Genomic DNA, 14927 nt, shown 5'->3' with positions numbered 1-14927 from the left:
TTCGTCTATTTGGATCCTGCGCGGAAACTCTTTACTTTGAGGCTTTTATAGGGTCACCAACAAAATGCGTATTGTTTAATGGATTGATCTGGTATCGGAGGACTCATACTCTAGTAAAATCCTCAAACCGGGCCTTGCGGGCATACTAGACGCAGTTAAAGTGTGGTCACCTATTTGGTGATCCGTCGAATGATAACCCCGACCTGATTGTGGTATAGCCAACGGCGTCCCAAGCTATAGGGCCTTAGATATAGCCATACTCCAGAAGCTCAAGTGCACTGGGGCGTAGCTCTGGAACAGGATTGAGGGCGACGTGGACTGTCTGAATATCCTTTTCCGGGATGTCCTTGTTGATGAGCTTTACTACCCAATGATCAAGCTCAGTCCTTGTTTTATCCTTTGGTGGCAGTAGTTGTCGTGTATCTGGGTCTGAGTTATAATACTCAATCGTATGAAGATCAAACTCCTGACCCATAGCTGCCCGAATAGTATTCTCCTTATCTATTAATGTCCCTTCAACCTTTAATGAGTCAAATATCCCAGGTTCTTCGAAATTAATATGGGCTTGAAGTAGATGTAGATACTATAAGAAATATAAATATAGTCCATCATAAGAGTTATAGATATAAAAGGACATACCACTATACCCCAAGACCATATATCTGTTGCAGTTGTCCAGGGTTTCTTAAAGTATACCTCGGGACTGCGATATGTAATTGCAGATATAGGGCCCTGGGAAGGTGGTCGCACTAGTTCTCAGTCAGTTATCCATTTATAATAGCAAGATAGATAGCAATAATATACTCATCCCAAGATCAGCAATCTTAGTCACCAAATGTTCACCAGAGCCTGGAGTCTCATTATCGAACCCATTGACAAGGATATTCTCCATCTTCAAGTCTGGCATATACTTAGTGTCCATTAATGTTAAGACCTGTTCTAGGCGACAGACCTATATACACAATATTGTTGTGATGTATAGTACTCAGCCCAATCGCGATAGATCTCATAACAGATCGAATCTCCCCCAAAGAAAAAGGACGCCGCAATCGTGCGGTCCACAGCGACTTCTCGAATGCTTCAAGAATCATGATTGGCGGCTCCGTATCAGAAGGAGGCGGGATGACATCAACCATCCGACGGATGTAACCAGATTTATACAACAGCTTCTGCATTTCCATCTCCCGAGTGAAGTCGGGCCACCCGGGACCATCTTCATCGTCTGGTTTCTTGAGGACAAACTGGTGCATTGGGTCATCCTGCTTTGCAGCGCTCCAGACATTACACTGTTTCCCTTTGCGTTGAACGAGTGGATCAAGCAAAACGTAGCGTTGACCGCGTTTGCCGACCAACACCGAGCCTCGAGTTAACACACGGAGAGGGGGAGGCATAATATCGTGAATATTTCATAGCTATCAAGCACTCTGTCTTTATGTTGGGCCAGCAGTCGCTGTAATCAACTCTGCTGAGGAAGTCCCGAGCAATTTAAAGTTGAGTGAGCTCAAGACCGAACTAGCCTAAAAAGGATAAGTTCGTCTAAGCGTCCCACATGACTGGCTGCATTTCAGTTCCACGCTTGTTCCTTCTATTTGTTAAGTGATAGTGTTCGTTGATTGGTGGAATTTAGTTATTAATCAGCCGAGGCTTAAAATCACGTGGTGCTGTCTGGGCCCGGCTCATTATCAAAAGGGATTTCTCCTTTTGTCGCGACCTCGACGTTGGATGTTATATCTTTATATTACTATGAACACGGGATATCTCTTGACAAGAAGGCCCTGTGTTGCACAAGTCCGGATGCAGAAGAATTATCCAAGAGCCAGCAGTAGGATTCATTATCCTCCTGCACTTTTCCGAAGATCCCTACTTATTCTGACCAGGATGGTGCCGAAGGATCGTCCGCTACGGACGAACACTTGGCCTTCAGCGTTCCTAGGCTGTTGATAGATGGAGATGCACTCTGGACTCCCTATATCTATCCAATGAACATCTCCTCGGCCATTATGATGCTCCTTCGCATCGCTATGGGTGGAGTTAATCCCAGTTATTCGATCATCTCCAGGCTCCTCCCTCAAGCAATGCGTAGATCAGACGCGAGTACAGTGCTGCCTGCTTAAGTCCGGGACGGGAGCACCCCCACTACAAGGCCCCGCGTTATGGAACGGTGTAAACGCTGCTACAAAGCTCTGGCCCGCCGCTCATACGTATAAAAGGGGCCCTGTCATCCCAGTTGACAGATTGATGTTTCTTCAGGTAGGATACCAAAAGCTCATTGAATAATACCAACATGGCGGCCAAGCTTGATTTTACCACCTTTCGCAATGTCATTAATGGCAAATTGACCTCCGCGGCAGTAACTCGCCATAGCTTTAACCCTTCCACTGGCGAGCCTAATCCACAGGTCCCAATCTCAACCGCTGAAGATGTAGACGCTGCCGTGGCTGCTGCCCAGGAAGCGTTCAAGTCATGGTCCAAGACCTCCCACGAAGAGAGAGCAAAGGCTGTTCTTGGTCTTGCAGATGCCATCGAGGCGCATGCAGAGCAGTTCTTGGACCTTACTATTCGTGAGCAAGGGAAGCCGGTAAGTATATTGATTTCTTCAGCGAATGGGCATTATGTATGGCAAATATTGTATATACAGGCTAACCACGAGTAAAATAGAAACTAATCGCAGGTTTCGAGATTCAAGCTGCTGTCGCAAACCTTCGTGCCAATTCCAAGCTTGAGTTAAAGCCAACAGTCCTTGAAGACACCGAAGAAAAGAAGGTTATCCAGCGCTTCACACCTTTGGGTGTCGCTGTTGGAATTGTTCCTTGGAACTTTCCTTTGATGATTGCTTGTCAAAAAATCGGCCCTGCCGTCATGTCCGGATGCACAACCATCATTAAACCATCCCCTTACAGCCCTTACACAGATCTCAAAATTGTTGAGCTTGCCCAGAAATTCTTCCCGCCTGGTGTCGTTCAAGTCCTTAGCGGCGATGACACACTAGGACCTATGTTGACGGAGCATCCTGGCCCAGCAAAGATCAGTTTCACCGGATCATCCTTCACAGGAAAGAAAGTGATGGCAAGTGCTAGCAAGACTTTGAAGAGAGTCACTCTAGAGCTGTAAGCTATTTCATCCCGTATAAAACCTGTCTATGGATGTTAATGTTTCAAAAAGTGGTGGAAACGACCCAGCCATCATCTGCGAAGATGTGGACTTTGAGAAAGCTATTCCAAAGGTATGTGTAAATGTCAAGAGTCTTTAATTAGGTATATGGACTGATAAAGGCAGATCGCATTCACTGCATTTATCCACTCCGGCCAAGTCTGTGCCGCCATCAAGCGTATCTTTGTACACGAATCTATTCACGAGAAATTCCGCGATGCTCTCGTGGAAGCCGTTAAACAGTTTAAGGTTGGGCCCGGTGACGAAGAAGGCATTACTCATGGCCCTATTCAAAACATGATGCAGTTCAACAAGGTAAAGAACCTATTTGCCGATATCGAAAAGGAGAAATGGACCGTTGCCACTGGTGGCCGAAGTGATCTTGGCCGACCGGGCTACTTCGTCGAGCCTACCATCATCGATAGGCCCCCAATTGACTCACGTATCGTTACCGAGGAGCCATTTGGTGAGTATACTATACCATAATGTCCCACTCCGCAAGCCAACTAACTCACTACTTTTTCAGGACCAATCGTCCCAATTGTAACCTGGAATGACGAGGCAAGCGTCATCAAGGAAGCTAACAACACTAAGATGGGTCTTGGTGCTTCTGTCTGGTCAAAAGATATAGAACGTGCCCAGCGTATTGCCGACCAGCTCGAAGCCGGCTGTGTGTGGGTCAACAACCACGCTGAACTGAGCAACAACACTTCGTTTGGTGGACACAAGGAGAGCGGTATTGGGTACGAAGGAGGATTAGGTGGCATGATGGGATACTGCAATGCTCAGTCTGTCCACATCACTAAGAAGTAGAGCGATCCCAAGCAGGATTTATCTTCCTGTCTCAGCTCATGATGCTTTGGATAATATGTAAATCAAGCATTTGATGGGAAATTTGAGACTAAGTGTTCAACCAAATTATATTGCTCTGTCGGTAAATTTGCAATACTGTAAAACTTAAGCCTCACAGTGATATCAAATTAAGGAAAAAGTAAAGACAAATGTGGTATTAAACGTCAACGCTTGCAGGAAAAAACAAACCACAGCTGCAATTTACAATTAAACCAAGCAAACAACCATCCATCTGACAAACATGTCGCATATGAAAAAGCAAGAAACCGGCAACAAATATTAGGAAAATACATTCACGGAGCTAGATACCAATACTCATACCATTGGCTTTTCCCTGGTCTAGCAACATCTTACTCTGAGTTCCCTTCTTGGTCGATAGAATGCCAAATCTCAGCACCACCTCAGATAGGGTAACGATGATGGAAATGAAAATCAGAATGATGATAATCCATGTCTGGCTGGACACTTTATTGTCGGCGATAGAATCAGAGAGGATTTCAATAAGGTCGAGGAAGACTCGGCATCGTTCATTGAGAACTTGAATGCGAGGTTTTATCTCTAGGTATTCGCGAACAGCGATGTACAGGGGGTGAAGCATCGGTTCGCTATCCCAGAAGAAATTGGGCACGTCGAGCATGTTCGAAGCTGGAGGAGTTTCATTAGTATAAATCCGTACATGAAGAGAATGATAAGGGCATGCTTACAGAGATTGACTTCAACACGCGATTTGAATAACCTGCCCATGATACGGAAGACTTCTTCTCTGCCCATGCCTAGATGGCCCGTCAAAGCTAACCGTCTCGGCACATCCTTTGCATCTGCCATTTGTCGCGCCATGCCCTCCTCAAAGAAACTGAGCTTTGTGCTTTGCGCTATGCCGTGACTGATAGCCAGTTTAATCATATGATCCCCTGATCGTAATGTAATCATATCATTATACACTCGGGGTCTAGAGATAGCGGAAGAGTATTCAAAGTGGAACTCTTCTGTTTCGAAATCTTCTTCCGCCAGAGGGTTAAGCGGTAGGTCATTTGGTGCAGGGCAAAATGCGAGATCTGCGAGGATTTCCTTCTCTTGACGCTCTGTGAAGTTCCAAAAGACGACAACCCCGTAGCTGAATATGAACATTTCTGCAAAGGAGAGGGCGTTGGGAGGTATTGAGGGTCTGGATTGTCTAGTGGAGACCGGAGAGGTAGGCTGTCGGATGTCACCGTTTTGAGTTGAGGGTTGATCGTCGTGATGTTCAACATGGAATGAATGGCCACGGACTGGTGTATCTCTTTCTTCCTGGCGTCGTCCATTACTTCGCTCTGCTCCAACTTCGTGATCGTGTGTATGGTCACGCTCATGGCCATCCTCCTCCTCCCGGTCCCGTTCTTGCTCACGGCGGCGCTCACGTCTCTCCTGCTCCTCTGAATTTCGAACAGAATGCTCCTCTGTCTCTGTAAAGTATTCATCGTGGTAATCCCTTCTCTCATTCCTTGCAATCTCTTCGTCTAGGACTACTTTGCCCTCTGCACTTCGGAAGATAGGGCTACTTCTCACCCTATACCCGTCTCGACCAGGTAATAAGGGTAGATGGTATGCGGCGTATAAGCAGTCATCATACAACTTTGTGCGCGCATCGTGGAGTTCTTTGACAAAGCTTGCCGCAGCACCCATCTTATACGCCTGAGCAGTGCAATATGCCGTTACGCGAGGCAACTTCTTCCCTCTTCGAGCCTTGGGTAGACGCTCAGCATAACTCTTCCCTTTCTCAGGGCTCGCGGCGAATCTGCGTTTTCGAATAGCTTCTTCATTATCAAGGAGCGGCGCAGCCATATTATCCTGTGTAAAATCCGGCTGCTTCGCGCGGGCAGCAGTCAAGCGTCGTAATCGTTCATATCTCTCATTTATCTTCGAAGGCGTGCCTTCGTCATCCGCAACTTCATCATCCTCGTCCTCTTCCTCCTCTTCTGCTTCTTGCTCCTCCTCCTCTTCTTCCTCCTCCACTGTCTCTGGAAGAAGAACTAGTTTCTCGCTGACTTTGGATGAACGAGGCGGTATTTGCGGTAAAGAGGCCAAACGGCCTCCGCTTCGGTGTCTGCTATCCATACTCGAGCTAAGAGCGTTGCTAGCGGCGTTCAGACCGGATCTTAACCTGCTCTCTGATCCTGAGCCAGACCGAGAGCGCACGGCAGAACTTGTTCCAACAGTTGGGCCTCGCTGGCCGAGCTGTCCACGTTGCTGCATCGCGGGCAAATCTGAGGCGTACTGGAGGACATTATCGACGGTTATGAGGCGAGAACTAGGCGGGCCCGCAATAGGGATATCGTTTGCGCTACTACTATTCGGCGTCCGTGAGGCCGGGTAGTACCTTGTTTGACGGTCTCTAGAGTCGGTTACCTGGAGCAGGTGTCAGTTTGCTGATCGTTGAGGAAAGGTGCTTGCTGGGTCGCATACTAAGACGGTGGGATTTCGTTTGCTTGTCCCTGGGCCCTTGGGCGCCATCGTTAGGGTGTTTATAGCTAATTGGATATGCCCTCCTCCTCCGAACCGGTCGCTAACCTGGTATCTGTCTGATCTTCGTCGCCGTGAAACCGAAGTGTATGACGCAAACGGCGTATACAAAACATGCAAGGGAGAGACAGCAAGTTTATAGTACAGATAGCGCTTAGTAAGTGTCACGTGTTCCGGCTTTATTGTCGCTTACATAATGCAAATTGGAAGCCGCAGAGGCGACTATTTCGATAGATTGATAGATTGATTGAGGCATTTACTGTTATATCTGTGAGGCTTTTCTCTTTGTTCGAACACAGTTGACTCTCTTTATAATGTTATATATATTGTACATCAATCTAAGAGTGAAGTTGCTAGAGATATCATTCTACCCAAAGGTATGAAACTATTCCTTATCCTGATATGGCCACAGCTTAGAGAAAAGCTCCTTTTCCTGTTCATCCTTCGCAAGCCCGATGAATATATCTTTGAACTTCTGACAATTGGTGTTTGCAGTGTCATAGTCCTCTGGGTCTACCATCCCATCGTCAGGAAGAACCCCTTGGTCACGAAAGAGTTTTAGCATACTCCCAACACCAGAGATATTTTCATCTTCCTTCATATGAAGGTCTAACTCCTCTCTTGTGAACGATATTGGAGCCTCAACTGTCTCGTCTGGCCGTAGCTTATCCCACAGAGCTTCAATAGCAATCAAGCTTTGACGCAGGAAGAATATGTCACGATTCTCCCAGACCCCGGTGACGAGACTGGTAGGGCTCCGTTTGCGCTGTATATATCTCATGTCTTTCAAAACCTCCCAGTGGCGGGGGGAATGCTTGCATACCATTGCCTCGTAGTATTTGTGAACAGTTTCCTTTTCAAGGTTCCGGTCAAGCTGACTTTGTTCCTCCGGGGTTAAAGTGTCAAAGTTGTCCGGACGTGATGGGACGATCCATCCCTCACGGACGGGGCCATCATGTTTGAACATACGAGGTATGCATGATTGGTAGAAGAGAGGTGCTATGCCTGCACCCTGCCAGTCGACTATGTCTGTGATTTCACAAGTTGTTGGGTCAACGAAGACGTTATCCAGATGCAGGTCTGGATGCCAGAGGATGTTTGCACATGGGGCCAGGTCGTGAGGTATAAGGTAAGGTGCGGCATCCAAGTATTTAGCCAGAAGGTTAAGAGCACGATCAGGTAATTCTGGGTCTTTTAGAGATATATACGCGTTTATTCGTGGGGAAGCATGCCGGTTTATCCAAGCAATTTCATTCTCCCCCATAGCTCTTGCATAGTCTTCTGACCGTTGCCCTGTGTCAAGTTGTTAACGAGCGCTTAATCGTAGGAGTAAAACGATAACCCACAAGGACCTCTATCTAACTCCATCTTCTCACGCTCAGCACTCCAAAGCTCCGCCCCAGTAAGTGGGCCGATAGCATATCGATCTAGAACCTCCGGGCCCACAGTAGAGTCGGAGCCAAGCAGCAAGCCTCCAGCCTCTCCACGGAATGGATCCGGCAGGTCAGCCCTGAAATATAGACAGCCATGCTTCGAGAACTTGAAAGAAGTCAGGGTATTTTCCAACTTGACAATCTGTTCTATTATATGTAACTTCGACTTCCGCGGCCACTCATGCCATACTCTACCTAACCTGATCCCACTGGCCTTTTGCTCAATGATATATTCCGCCCCGGCGGGGTTGGCTGGATCCGCTGACCATGCAAGAACCCTCGGGACAGGCAAGTTGGCTATATCACGCAGCTATGAAAAGGCACAATCAGATTCACAAGACTAGCAAAATCTGATATGAAACTAATGAGAAAACAAGAAAACCAACAAACTCCCTCGTGGCCACTTCTGAGGCCGTGAGATATCGCGAGGGCCCAGCATTGGGATTTGGCAGCTTGGCAAATACTTCGTGCCCGGTATCAAGAGTTAAGAGGAAGGCTTTATTATGAAGGCCTTCAGCGCACTTGAGTATCTTTGTGCCTGGTTCGGGTAGGCCAGGGTAAGTCAGGGGAAATAACATGTCAGCTTACACGCTGTTCCGCTCAAATGCATGTAAGCAAGGGTATAATTGCTACATACAGCAGCGTGCATGATCGCCGACAGCATGGACAGCAACTTTAATCAGATTCTGGATATCGAATTGCCGGTATCTCAACGCGAGTTCCTTGTCTTCATTGAATCTAGAAAAAGGTCGAAATCGAGACTTGGTCAGGTGCCAGCCCAGCTTCCGGACAGAGGAAGGAAGATAGACGGACGTACAGCCATCGATGTCGGCGATATGCGAACATGTCGTGTTCTGTGGCTGGAACTTCTACCAGGGAAATCAGAAGAGCTGCTAGGCGTGGGTGGGATGATGCTGGATCTCGGCATGTCTATCCTTGAGACATGCATATGTATGATGACATACCGGTACCATCCGGCTTCTCCAGGAACAGCTGAGGGTGAGGTTGAGAAGAGAGAGAGAGAAATCTCATTCCTCGCAGATGAGCGGAATGAATATTCCTGAGTAGAGCAATGCCATGGTTATTCTTCCACCGCATGTCTTCAGCATCAACATCAACATCAACATCGGTATCTATCTCTGCATCCACGTCATTGACAATAATAATGGATCCAAGTGTTCATTATTATTGTTCAACTTTTTATCGGCGGAAGTCAAATTTAAGTTCTGCTTATTAATGATCACATGACACAACTAGAGTATATCACGTGTAGACTATTCATCATGTGACTTCCTTCACTAATCTTACCTAAGCAGCATATCACCCGCGTCTTCCACTCCGTCTTCCTTTCACCCTTCACGCCCTTCAGCCCTCATCGACCAAATCTCTGCTTACTCCTGCCGCCCTCCTCGTCATCCCTCTCGTCATCCTTTTTCGTCAACCGTGCCTCGTACACAATCTTCCGCTGCCTCGAGAACGCCCCCGATCCAGGCACAATACCTATCTCCGCGTATCGTGCGTATCGGCGTAACGAAAAAGACCGGAACGCGGGTCCCGGCCGCCCGGTCCCGCCTCGTGGCACGTGGGGTAACCTTATTCCCTGCTTTTCGGCCTCGACGAATAACACAAGCAGCGACAGCGACAGCCAGGACAGCCAGCCAGAACGACAGCATGATATCAGGCGTGGAACAGGCGACGGCATGTGGTAGATGAGAAAGCGGGAGGGGCGGGTAAAGTTAGGTATGTATGTATGTATGTATGTATGGAGGGAACAAGGCGATGCTTCATCGGCGCAGCTCGGCAATGCTGAATTAAGTTGCGACTAGCTAAGATCAGACATTATCACCTGTGCTATTAATATGGGATCGGGGGATAAAAGGCGAGTCAGGCAGAGTTACATCGAGGGCCTGGCTGGGCGGTACAGCGAGAGGGGAAGGGGGGAAAGGGGGGAAAGGAGAGGGAAAGGGTTGCGTCGGCGTGGCACGATGTACGATGGGCTGTTGAACGGTGGACGGCACACGGTGAACTAAGTATAGGCACGAAGTATGGTCTGTACGATGGGCCGAAGCGAGGAACGAGCGAGCGAACGGAAGTTAGTTGAGATGTAACTTAGTTGGGGTCGTGCATGGTGATGTGGTTGTGTGATGGTAGGTTTTAGTCTTTGTTCCTGGCTCTTAAAACTAGCTGCGTAAAGAAAAAGTAGAGCAACGATGAGCGGATGGATGGATGGATGGATGAATTTACTCCCAGGCAGGTAGATAGGCGATACATGAAAAGAAACAGAAGGGAAAGTGAACAAGCATATGGACACGCAGGCAGATCATGCTGAATGGTAATGGCAAGGAAAGTGAAATATGGTCAAACATGAGATAAGGAAAATGGTGAAGAAAAAGGAAGGAGTTTTTAGAAGAGAAAAAAAAAAAAAAAAGGCCAACTACGAAGACATGCGTAACCTCCGATCCTCGTCCCAGATCTCCTGCTTCATTTTCTGCAGATGAGCATGCTGTCTCTCCAGTTTGCGAATCTGCTCGATATCAATGTCATAGTCCATTCCGTTTCGTGAGCGGGCCATCATCTCCTCGTGCAAAAGCCGGTATTTGGCATAGTACTGTTTGAACTGGGCTGATTTGGTGCGTAGTCGGGCACGCAGGATGGTTTGTGAGATGGGGGGAGATGCAGAGCCGGAACCTGAGCCTGAGCCTGAGACCGAGGGCATTGATTCAGGCTGGGAGAGGGAAGAGGTCGTTGTTGAGGAGATGGAGGATGGGCGGCGGCGTTTAGGTTCGGATGCATGGATTCCAAGGCCGATGGCGGCGGTGGTGGATGTCGAAGATGCCGGTGGAGGTCGGGTATCTTCAGCCGGGCGGGTTTTTCGCTTGAGCGCGCCTGGCTTGGCGGGTGCTGTCGACGCTGATTGTAATGCGGAGGTGGATGCTGATGTGGAGGTGGAGGTTGCCGTGGACGGGGGTGTTGGTCGAGATTTTCCCGGTTGTGCCGGTGGAATCTTTCGGGGGAGATGGTGTATCAGGGGTGAGGAAGAGCTGGACGAGTGTGAATTGGAGTGAGGGCGAGACTTTGTGCTGGACGGGCGGGCGCTGGGGACGTCGACGTCGGAGGCATTGGTAGGCGGTGACGAGCCTAGAGGAGACGGCTTCAGTGGTGAAGTCACATTGGCCGGTCGTGTGGTTGTTGATGTAGTCGGAGCGGATATGGCTGCAGGGGGCTGTCGTCTGGCGGGCACTTTCTTTGTCTTTGGCGGCCGGCCGCGCTGGGCAGTCGAGGTAGTGGTAGTGGTGGTAGTTGTTTTTGTTGTTGTGGCTGCGAGGGTAGGCTTGCTGCTGGCGACGATACCGTTAGCCGCCGCTTCTTCCTCGTCCGAGTCGAGGATGAACTCGGAGGACTTGAATCGGTCAGCATCCCTCGACTTGAGCGACGCCGCAGAACCGGCCGCTGGCGTCTTCTTCTCTGTCTTCTTGGTCACTTTGCCCGTGAGCGTGGCAGCGGGCGTAGACTTTGGTTTGGGCCCCCTCTTGGAAGAGAGTGCCTTTTCCAGGCCTCCTCTCTTCTTGGCCGCCGGTTTGGCAGTTGGAGCGTGGTGTGGGATTGTTGGGGTTGTTGTTGTGGCCATGGACTGGTCTAGGGCCGTTGGGCCTTCGGACTCATTGCCGGTGCCGTACCCGCCTTCTTCTGGAACCTGTAGTCTAGACTGTTGCTGCTGTGTCTGGGCCTGGCCCTGGGGCTGGGTGCGTAGATTGAGCCGAGAGAGCACTTTGCCTTTGCCTCGCTCATGCTTGGGCAGCAAAGTCTGCCAGAGCCGGTCTGCCTTGGAAATCCGCATCCGGTCAAAGGCAGAGATGGCATTCTCGATCGCCTCCGTCCTCTCCTCGTCCGACGGGTAAGGAAACGACCAGACGTCAAGATCCTTGTACACTTTATCCTTGAGATCGAACTTGGACCCGTCCAGCCGGTTGGGAGTGCATAGCTTGTTGGTCAGGGCGAGCACATCCGCATTGTTGCAGCGCGTTCGAGAAGCGAGAAACTTGGCCGAAACGGGCCGTATGGCGAGCAGGTGTATGAGCGGTGTCCGAATGGCCTCGAGGCGCTGGTTCTCCTTGTCCGTAGTAGTAGTGGCAGCAGCACCAGCAGCAGCACCAGCAGCGGCCGGCGGCAGAGGCGAGAGAGGAACGAGTGCCGGGCTCGCAGGCGTCGATCGAGAGGCATTGGCGTTCTTGAAGAAGCGCTCTTTCTCCTGGTCTGCTCTGCTGGTCGACTTTCTGGCCAGACTGGCGGCCTCTCTGCCCGTGGCCGACCTGCTGTCTCCGGCGCCGAGGGCTCGCATCTGGTCAATGGTAGCGATCAGGGGAGTCCGGCGAGACTCCTTGCCCTTCTCGAAGGCGTTGAGGCTGCGCTCGAGGTTCGTGAGGGCCTCGTCGGTGGCCGCAGTGGCCTCTTTGGCCTTCTGCACCTCCAGGCTATGGCTGAGCACGCCCGAGAAGTAGAGGCCTCCGTCTGCGCCGGCAGCGGCATCCTGGCTCTGGCTCTGGCTCTGGCTCTGGCCCTGGCTGCCGCCGTGCTGGTATATCTCCGAGCGAGAGGTCTGGGGATAGGCGTGGAAGGGCGTCGACTTGGAGTTTATGAGCAGCGACGGGCGTTTCCCCAGCCGCAGACGAGGAGCAGCGGCGGCTGGCAGAGACGGGTCGTTGAGCACCTGGAGCAGGTCTGCGAGGGTCGACTGGGGGAGGTTGAGCCGGAGGAACTGGGAGGACGCAGCGTCGCGGTGCAGCGTCAGGCCGCCGTCCGGCACTGCCAGAGCCATCCTCGTCTCCTCGACTCCTCGTCTCCTCGGTCGGTCGTTCTTCAGGGTCCTGGTGTGTTTATTCCTGCTGGTCGGTCTGTCGTGGGCGTTCTGGGTGCTTGCTGGTCCGCCGTCTGCTGCGAAGGTCGGTCTAGGGGGGATAGAGGCAGCTCGACATCCTAGGACGGGGCCAGAAGCAGGTCAAGCGGTCTAGTCTGAGTGCGAGCGAGTTCGACTGCACCGTCTGTGTTTATCTTGAACGAGTGTAAGGGTAGCGAGAGTGTTAGAGAGAGAGAGTGAGAGTGAGAGAGAGCGTAGTGAGAGAGTAGCGAGAGCGAGAGAGAGTGAATGCAGAGGAGAGGCAAGGCTCCCTGTCTAGTCGGCGGGCGGAAGAAGCAACGCTCGCGCTAAAAAGCCAACGCCCCGTATTTTTCTTCTTCTGCTGCTTTACAAAGACAAACAAGATAAAGCCGTCGAGGAGGATGGCGGAGCTGGCTAAACTAAAGTAAAGTAAATAATAATAAAGGATCCCTATTCTTCTTGTCCGTCTGCTCTATAATGGCAATTAATATAATAATAAGTAGAACCGCTTTGTCCTGGTGCCACCGGCCAGCCGAACGGTAGCACTTCTCCCTCATGCATGCATCTTCCCTTCTGAGAGGAGAGGAGAGCCGGGCAGGCAGGGCAATAACAGACAGCGCATATATGGAGTATGTATGGAGTGGTGTTCGTCCATTATAATATTCACTCTGCTACTTATGAGCACCGTCCTTCTGCTCCACTGACCGCCAGCTGCGTTTCATCTCGAGCCATCCAGTAGTTATTAATTAGATATCCACCGACCAAGTCATCCCTCCCTCGTTTTCTGTGCCCAGTTCGCCCTCGTCGGGTCAGACTGACCTTGAATGCCGCTTGTTGCTGGTGCTTCTTGTCCATTTTTCTTAGCCTCCCTGTCCGTCCGTCTGTCGCGTGTTGGGCCCTTACGCCGTGAAGAACCCAGCCTGTCTGTCCATCATCAGCATGACATGGATCAGTCAGTCAACCCGGCAGGACATGGGGGGCCTTGGAGAGAGAGAGGATATGATAGATACTCTCTTCCTCGCCTGCAATATTAATGATCATAATCATAATCATTATTCTTATTCTTCGTCCTTTTTCCTTTTTTTCCTTCCTTCCCTTTTCTTCGCTCTCGTTTCTTTCGCCCTTTTTTTTCCCTATCGTTCTCTGGCTGGACCGGCCCGCCTCCACTCTGCACCTTGCTGTGCTTTGCCTTTTGTGCCCTGCCTGTTTTGCCTTTTTCTCCTTTGGCCTAGTTAGCTGCTGATCCGGCACTTGTCGACCAGACAAACCAGACAGACAGGGCCGATGCTGAAACCGAGGGCGAGTGCGGATGAGACGAGCTGCCACTGGACCAACCCGCTGGACACCCGTGGCATGCCAGCCAGCGCAGTCTGGGACTAACTCGCTACTTCGAACGAGGACAATAAGCAGTCACAAAGTCACTCAGGCAAGTCACTCGCTGCGTTGCAGTGCAGTTGTCCATGTCAATCACTCCGCTTTCCAGCTGAACCGGACAAACAGCTCGAGCCAGAGCAGGTTGGGCGGGCTTCGTTCTTCCTCCTCCTTCAGCCAGCCGGGGTCTGTTCCATGGCAAGCGAGTCGTGCAGAGGGATTGTACCAGCAGACGGGGTGGCTTTCCGCTCCTCTTTTTTTTTTTTCTTTTCCTTTCTTCTTCTGCCTCTTGTTTTTTTTTTTTTTGCTTCTTCTCCTGCATCTGCGGTGTCTTTTCTTCTTCTTCGCAGTGGCAAAGCTGCAGTTCGATGCTGCTGGCTGCTGGTAGGGCCGCCAGATGGCTGTGGCTGACGCTGTAACTGAGGCTGCAGTCAGCTGCAGAACCTGCACATCATCTTCACTTACTTCAACTCGCGTAGTCGACCATCTCGACCTCCGTCTATCGTCGAGTCTCGTAATTATTCTGTAGCTGATTGTAGTCATAGCTGCGTAGTTGTTGTAGTCGCGGCGGAGACGTTGCAGCGTTTTCTTCCCGCACAGAAAAGGAACAAATCTCGCTGGACGGAGAGATAAACATCATCATCATCATCATCACTATTAGTGAGCGGTAGCAGCAGCAGCAGCCTCAAACAATACCCATAATACCCATAATTAAACAAGAATCCTCCAGCTGAAGGATCCAGATC

At 50.3% G+C, this 14927-nt stretch overlaps 7 protein-coding genes across 7 annotated transcripts; 2 read left to right on the top strand and 5 right to left on the bottom strand.

The window, feature by feature from the left end:
• Positions 1-244: 244 nt before the first annotated feature.
• On the bottom strand, positions 245-1391 carry TRV_02119 (uncharacterized protein; the record flags this gene model as incomplete). Its single annotated transcript, XM_003023686.1, has 4 exons — positions 245-583; positions 640-749; positions 805-900; positions 953-1391. 4 exons carry the CDS (start codon positions 1389-1391, stop codon positions 245-247), a joined length of 984 nt encoding a protein of 327 aa, XP_003023732.1.
• An 893-nt stretch (positions 1392-2284) lies between these two features.
• On the top strand, positions 2285-3963 carry TRV_02118 (uncharacterized protein; the record flags this gene model as incomplete). The annotated part of the gene is made up of 5 exons (XM_003023685.1): positions 2285-2578; positions 2659-3107; positions 3163-3223; positions 3277-3616; positions 3677-3963. The coding sequence occupies 5 exons, from the start codon at positions 2285-2287 to the stop codon at positions 3961-3963; spliced, it is 1431 nt and encodes a 476-aa protein (XP_003023731.1).
• Positions 3964-4303: 340 nt separating this feature from the next.
• On the bottom strand, positions 4304-6234 carry TRV_02117 (uncharacterized protein; the record flags this gene model as incomplete). The annotated part of the gene is made up of 2 exons (XM_003023684.1): positions 4304-4647; positions 4707-6234. 2 exons carry the CDS (start codon positions 6232-6234, stop codon positions 4304-4306), a joined length of 1872 nt encoding a protein of 623 aa, XP_003023730.1.
• A 652-nt stretch (positions 6235-6886) lies between these two features.
• TRV_02116 (uncharacterized protein) lies at positions 6887-8512 on the bottom strand (the record flags this gene model as incomplete). The annotated part of the gene is made up of 3 exons (XM_003023683.1): positions 6887-7794; positions 7848-8244; positions 8321-8512. The coding sequence occupies 3 exons, from the start codon at positions 8510-8512 to the stop codon at positions 6887-6889; spliced, it is 1497 nt and encodes a 498-aa protein (XP_003023729.1).
• A 69-nt stretch (positions 8513-8581) lies between these two features.
• On the top strand, positions 8582-8998 carry TRV_02115 (uncharacterized protein; the record flags this gene model as incomplete). Its single annotated transcript, XM_003023682.1, has 1 exon — positions 8582-8998. The coding sequence occupies one exon, from the start codon at positions 8582-8584 to the stop codon at positions 8996-8998; it is 417 nt and encodes a 138-aa protein (XP_003023728.1).
• A 1370-nt stretch (positions 8999-10368) lies between these two features.
• Positions 10369-12750, bottom strand: TRV_02114 (uncharacterized protein; the record flags this gene model as incomplete). The annotated part of the gene is made up of 1 exon (XM_003023681.1): positions 10369-12750. One exon carries the CDS (start codon positions 12748-12750, stop codon positions 10369-10371), a length of 2382 nt encoding a protein of 793 aa, XP_003023727.1.
• A 1090-nt stretch (positions 12751-13840) lies between these two features.
• On the bottom strand, positions 13841-14724 carry TRV_02113 (uncharacterized protein; the record flags this gene model as incomplete). The annotated part of the gene is made up of 3 exons (XM_003023680.1): positions 13841-14038; positions 14079-14148; positions 14282-14724. The coding sequence occupies 3 exons, from the start codon at positions 14722-14724 to the stop codon at positions 13841-13843; spliced, it is 711 nt and encodes a 236-aa protein (XP_003023726.1).
• Between the last annotated feature and the right edge of the window lie 203 nt (positions 14725-14927).

This window comes from Trichophyton verrucosum (assembly GCF_000151505.1).
Source record: "Trichophyton verrucosum HKI 0517 chromosome Unknown contig00198_1.f1.exp, whole genome shotgun sequence".
Lineage (NCBI taxonomy): Eukaryota > Fungi > Ascomycota > Eurotiomycetes > Onygenales > Arthrodermataceae > Trichophyton > Trichophyton verrucosum.
The sequence above is the reverse complement of the archived record's forward strand: the minus strand, read 5'-3'. Positions and strand labels throughout refer to the sequence as shown.